This window comes from Lonchura striata, chromosome 8 (genome assembly GCF_046129695.1).
Source record: "Lonchura striata isolate bLonStr1 chromosome 8, bLonStr1.mat, whole genome shotgun sequence".
NCBI lineage: Eukaryota > Metazoa > Chordata > Aves > Passeriformes > Estrildidae > Lonchura > Lonchura striata.
Genome location: NC_134610.1, coordinates 14,824,113 through 14,830,620, shown reverse-complemented (window position 1 = coordinate 14,830,620; position 6,508 = coordinate 14,824,113). Strand labels below are relative to the sequence as shown.

The 6,508-nt window shown below is 53.7% G+C and overlaps 1 protein-coding gene across 1 annotated transcript in view; it reads right to left on the bottom strand.

The window, feature by feature from the left end:
- Positions 1 to 3,568: 3,568 nt before the first annotated feature.
- Positions 3,569 to 6,508, bottom strand: part of IGFBP2 (insulin like growth factor binding protein 2) — a 57,531-nt gene continuing 54,591 nt past the window's right edge. The window contains exon 4 of the mRNA XM_021526187.2: positions 3,569 to 5,051. Coding sequence (XP_021381862.1) covers positions 4,884 to 5,051 — 168 coding nt within the window. The 3' untranslated portion in view covers positions 3,569 to 4,883. The remainder of the gene's footprint in view (positions 5,052 to 6,508) is intronic.

The following is a 6,508-nucleotide window of genomic DNA, read 5'->3' as shown; positions in this document are numbered from 1 at the left end:
TTTACCTTTTTTTTTTCTTAGAATTTTCTTTGCATGGATGTGGCAGTGGCACACAGCACACACATTTGCAGCTTACCAGGGCAAAGTACCTAGCAACCAGTGACGTTAAGCCCCTAATTGTTATCTCAAACTGAGCTCCACAGCTTGGGAGCAGACATGCTGTTTGAGTCTCAGAAGATTTGCCCCAGTGTCTCAGTGGCAGGAACATCCCTGGAGCTGCTCAGCCCAGCCAGGCCGTGGTCCTCAAACACTCTGTGGTAGCTTTTGGTGGTTCATCCCACTGCCCTCCCGGGTGCTGGATCTGGCCCTGCCCCACTGCCCAGGCAGCCATCACCCTTCATTCTCCCACTCACCCCCGATCTCCTCCTCCTGTGCCCCTCTTCCCATTCACCTGCCAGCATCACCCCGTGTGCCCAGAGTGGGGCAGGAGGCCATGTCATCCCCTTTGCCCCTGCACTGAGGACCGTGGGTTGCCAGGCTGTGTTAACAATGCATCCTGCAGCCACCTTGCAGCACATGGAGCTGGCACAGCCACCCTGTCCTGATGGACACCCCATCCCCGGTGGACACCCCGCTCCCGATGGACACCCTGTCCCTGGTGGATACCCCATCCCCAATGGACACCGTGTCCCTGGTGGACACCCATCTGCGATGGACACCCCATTCCTGATGGGACACCCGTCCCCGGTGGACACCCCATCCCCGATGGACACCCCATTCCTGGTGGACCCCCCATTCCCCATGGACACCCCATTCCCAATGGACACCCCGTTCCCCATGGACACCCCATTCCCCGTGGACACCCCATTCCCGGTGGACACCCCATCCCCGATGGACACCCCGTTCCCCATAGACACCCCGTTCCCCATGGACACCCCGTTCCCCATGGACACCCCCTTCCCCACGGACACCCCATTCCCGGTGGACACCCCATTCCCGGTGGACACCCCATTCCCCATGGACACCCCATTCCCCACGGACACCCCATTCCCGGTGGACACCCCATCCCCGATGGACACCCCGTTCCCCATAGACACCCCGTTCCCCATGGACACCCCGTTCCCCATGGACACCCCATTCCCCACGGACACCCCATCCCCGATGGACACCCCGTTCCCCATGGACACCCCATTCTCAATGGACACCCCGTTCCCCATGGACACCCCGTTCCCCACGGACACCCCATTCCCTACGGACACCCCGTTCCCCACGGACACCCCGTTCCCCATAGACACCCCGTTCCCCATGGACACCCCGTTCCCCATGGACACCCCATTCCCCACGGACACCCCATCCCCGATGGACACCCCATCCCCGATGGACACCCCGTTCCCCATGGACACCCCATTCTCAATGGACACCCCGTTCCCCACGGACACCCCGTTCCCCACGGACACCCCGTTCCCCATGGACACCCCATTCCCCATGGACACCCCGTTCCCCATGGACACCCCGTTCCCCACGGACACCCCGTTCTCCATGGACACCCCATTCCCCACGGACACCCCGTTCCCCACGGACACCCCATTCCCCACGGACACCCCGTTCCCCATGGACACCCCGTTCCCCACGGACACCCCATTCCCCACGGACACCCCGTTCCCCACGGACACCCCGTTCCCGACCCCCTCGGGCAGCACAGGCGCAGGGGCCGCGCTTGCCGCAGCCGCCAGCAGGCGGCGCCGCGCCCCGCCCGCGCTCCCCTAGGGCCCGCCCGGCCGGGCCCCGCCGCTCGCAGCCGGGGCCCTGAAATGGAGCTTTCCGTGCAGAGTCACTGTGCCTTCAGCTACGGGCTAACAAATCACACCTGAGCACAGCTGGAGCTGCATGCACGTCTGTAAGTAGCTACAGCTGTACACAGGTACGGTCATACGTTTTTACACTATATTAACTATCATGGTTTATATTGTACTATTGTACAGGTTTTTATACTAAAAATACTAGGAAGGAATTCTTCGCTCTGAGGATGATGAGGCATTGGAACAGGTTGGCCAGAGCAGCGTGGGAGTGTTCCCGGCCGGGCTGGATGGGGCGTGGGGCAGCCTGGTGCGGTGGCAGGTGTCACATCACAGCTGTGATTGTTCCCCTCCACCCTGGATCGGGAGGGTGGCCCCAGGCGCTGCTGGGCTCCAGGCTTGGGCACCTCTGTCACCTCCAGCCCTCTTTGGGCAGCACCTGGCTTGGAGCCCCTCGTGCCCCACCCTGCTACTCAGCATTCCCCGCCTCTGGCATCACCTCAGCCACCTCCAGCTCACCCCAGAGGCACCGGACAGGACAGTAATTTTGCTACTTTTCCCATGTTCTTCAGCCTACATCCCACCCGTCCCCCCATCATGCCTGTCCTCTTTCCCTCCTGCCCCCATACGGCTTGCTGGTGGTCCTCAGCACTGGCAAGCCCCTCAACACGTGTCTGTCTGAAACTCATAGCAGGGGTTAGAAAACAACAGAAGGGGAAGAAGCCCAGTGGTTCTGCCTCCCTTTGGGGAGTCCAAAGGGAAAACAGCCAGCTGGATGAAGCATGTTAGGGCCAGCAAAAAGTCTCACCTTCAGTGCTGCAATTTTAACTGAATGCACTGTGGGGGTGTTTTTTATTATTTTTACTATTATTTGCCTCTCTGTGATGCCCAAACACCAAGCTCTGCTGTCACACTCCCTTTGGCAACACTTCTCACCTTGGGAGAATGTGGAGGACCTCTTTCCATAGCCCTGTGAGTGGAGCAGCTCCGCCAAATTCTGGTCACACACAGAGCCTGTACCTCCCTGCACTTCCAACAGATTCACAAGGACCCATGTGTATAGCAGGAATATAGCCAGGCAAAGGAGGAGTGACACCAGTTCCTCCCTTCTCACATAACTGGGGCCAGTAACAATGAAAAGCTCAGAAAAGCTCAGCTCCCATTACAGCTTGTCAGCCATGGACAAAGGATGCACAGGGACAAATCTGCATGCGATGCATCAGGCAAAGAAACGTCCTGCGAGTACTGTGGAGGGGAAAGACAACAGTTTTCTGGCATCCTATTTCATTTATTCCAACTTTATGTAACTCAGCTTTCTTAAAAGAGAAGAAGGCAAACAAATAAGAAAACTTCCCTATTCCTAAACAAAACAAAGTACAAACTGCAGATGAGAGCCAGCATGTGCAAGTTTTATATGAAAAAGCAGAACACCCTCAGATGTTAACAGAAAACAGCATCATTTTTACAATTACTTGGTTTTGCCTGGAAGTGTGTTTTCTTCTTTCATTTGCTCCCATTCATACACATCCACATATGCCCATCCCCAGCTTTCCAAAGGGGGTTCTTCCCCTGTCTCCTCCACTGCCACGTCCAAACCCCTGCAAAGGCACCAGGGCCCTAATTTAACAAAGCCCACCTGTGCCCTTCACACTTTGGATCTGAAATGTGGGTCCAAGAAGGGGGACAAGAAACAACAAACCATTTAAGAAAAGCCCAAGATGTTTACTCCAAGGAGAGGGCTTTTGCAGTTGCTCTAATAAGGATATCCATATTAAAAAAAAAAAAAAAAAAAAAAAAAGAAAAAAAGGAAGAAAATAATAAAACCTCCTTGCTTAGGCAATGGGGAAGTTGTTTATTCTCAGCATCAGTGTGTTCTGTACAGAAAGAAATCAACAGGTGAATTAACAGCAGAGACACATCTCTCCTCAGCATGTCCAGCACAAAACCTCTCAGAGCACCTGGAATCACTTGGATTTAATCTATAGAAATGTGTATGTGGGCAGAGGAATGTGAGTGTGTGTGTATGTGTGTGTATGTGTGTGTGTGTGAGAGTGAGGGCCTTTACAAAGCAAGATATATACTGTAATTTACTTTAAAAAAGAAAAAGTTATGTGCTGAATAACAGATGCTCACTTCAATCCCAAGCAAAAATGGAGGGACAAGGGCAACTGCTTGGGAACGCAGGTTTTAGATGTTTTGCTTTTTCCTATCTAGAAATGAAGAAAAAATGAGTAAGAGAAAGAGAGACATTCCCTGGCTTGTTATCCTAAATCTACACACGCATCCTTCCACCCAGCCTCGGCAAGTTCATTTTAGCTCCCTCGGCATAAGCTGATCCTAAGAAATACTGTGCAAAAGCCCTTCAAATCCCTTGGAAAAACAAGCATTTAGCTTTGCTATCACCCAAAGGCCCCATGCTCCCACACCAGCAGCTGAAGCTGGGCCCCTGTGGAGTTGGCTGTTCCCCAGCACAAGCAAAGGAAGCACCCAAGAGCGTTGTTAGGGGACAAGGTGGCAGCTGTCTCATCTTTAGCCCTTTCCCTCACTGCTGCTTCCTTGGAGAACACATCCCAGCTGTGGTGGTATATTCCAGCTGGGAATCCGGGGTCTTTCTTCCTTCCCTCCCTCCCACACCACATCCCGTGCCAGGACTGATGGCTGGGCTGGGGCACAAGAGACTGACTGGCAGGACACAAGAGGCAGGTGACAATATTTACAGTCTTTGGTCTTGGGGAAGAGAGAAAAAGAGGGGAAAAGGCTGGGCTCTTTCAGTTTTTTTACCCTCTCCCACTCATAGCAAGGGGTTTTGTCCCCTGGGAGGGGTCAGGGAGCACATGGCACTCTGTGCTGGAGGGTGCAGAAAGATGCCGCAAAGCAGCAGGGAGGGCAGGGCTGCAGGGCGAGGAGCAAAAAAGACCAGTTCTCTGGTTTATGTTGGGTGAAAGACTAAGAAAGCAGTCCCTTCTCCTTGTAAAACCCCCACCACCTTCCCCTCCCGTTATCCCTCCCCTCCCCAGGAACCAGGCAGCTGAGGAAGGAGGGCAGCACCCAGTCTCTTCCAGAGCCTAAAGAGACATGCTGAAACCCATGTAAAATCCAGCACTGGGGCCACACTGAGCCACCTCCAGCCAGCAAGATCACATCTGTCTACTGGCTCCGCAGGGCGTGTGCTCCCCGGTCCTCCTGCTCATGGGCTGTGTAGAAGAGGTGACACTCGGGGTCCCCACGGATGGTGGGTGCACCCTGGATCACCTTCCCATGGATGGGATCCACGCACCAGCACTCGCCACGCTGCCCATTCACCGACATCTTGCACTGCATGGAGAGGAACATGACAAGTGTCAGGGTCAAGAGGACAAAACAAACCACTTCCCACGTCACCCAGCCCAAAGCCCCAGCACTGCCAGAGCTGGGGTTTCTCTGGTGATCTGGCACTAGTTTAGATTCAGGCAAAATCCATGGGATGCTGTACTCAAACCTCCCAGGGCCTGTGCTGCACCAGCAGTGTTACTCCAGCAGTCCAGGGTGAGAGCTGAACCTCTTTCCCCAGGGGCTGTATCAGGGACCAAGAAGCAAATTTTAATGAACCAGAAGGACAAGTGTCCCTGAAATGCATCACCCTTTGCCAACTGGGGATGAAAGCATCCAAAGAGACAAAGATCCCTTAGCAAAGAGAGATGAGACAGACTGTCAGAGGAGCTGTATAAGATTCTTCTCACCTGCAGATTAGGCTAAACAAACATCAGATCAAGGCCCCCACAGCCAGACCAAACTGAGATTCACTTGTCTCAGAACAGAGGCAGGAACCATGGTGCATCTGGACCCAGCCTCTGTCCTCCCAGTCTTGTTAGAGAAAAGTTTCTTGGTCTAATAGTTATTGTCTTCCTCCTGCCCTGCAGTGCTGCAGGCACTTTGAACCTGATGTTCATCCTTCCAGCCCCAGCAGATACATTTCTGAACAGGTTGTAGTGGGCGATACAGAGGGTACTCCAAGCAGGCCAGTGCAGGCTGACTTGTTCCTCAGGCACAAGGAGCAGCAGAGACTCTTTTTTCTTCTGTAGCCCACAAAGCATCACTGCAGTGTCCAGGCTTATTCCCCAGACATGGCTCATCTTACAGGCAACCTGCCAGCTCTGCTCCATTCAGCCCCTCCAAGTGTGCTTGTGCTGGGGGATCCAGCCAGCTCATGGGGCTCTTCAGGAGTGGATGGGTGAGGGCCCAAGTGGGACAGAGACAGGAGAATGGACAGAGGGAGATTTCCGAGAGCATCCTGGTGTTTTTTTGGGGTTTTTTTTTAATGCTTTTGATGAAGGGGCAGAAGTAACCTTGAGTAAAAGGCCTAGCCATAAAAACAGCATGAGTCCCCTCCAAAGGCTCAGCTACAAGGAATCCTCATATCTAGGTACTAATCACAGATTACTCCAGTCAACCCTGCACCAGCTGTTGTTCCTGCTGTTTTTCCTGGCAGTTTTTTCCCCATTTCTCAACCACTGACACCTGGTGGTTTTGCATGAATGAAGCCAGGAAGTCAGAATTCAGACACACCAGTTTTCTGAGTTCTTCTGGGTCCCATAAAACCCTTCAGAAGCATGCTGCACCCCAACCCCCACTCTGCCTGGAAGGAATCCCTTCTGGAGCTGTGGGACCAGCCTCAACTTGTGGAGGAAAACCAGTAAAGTGCAGTAGAAACCTTACTGACTTCCAGAAGTGCCTTCTGCTTTGTCTGCAAATATTCAGTCCCTCTCTGCTTTTCTCCTGCAGCAGGGCCCAGA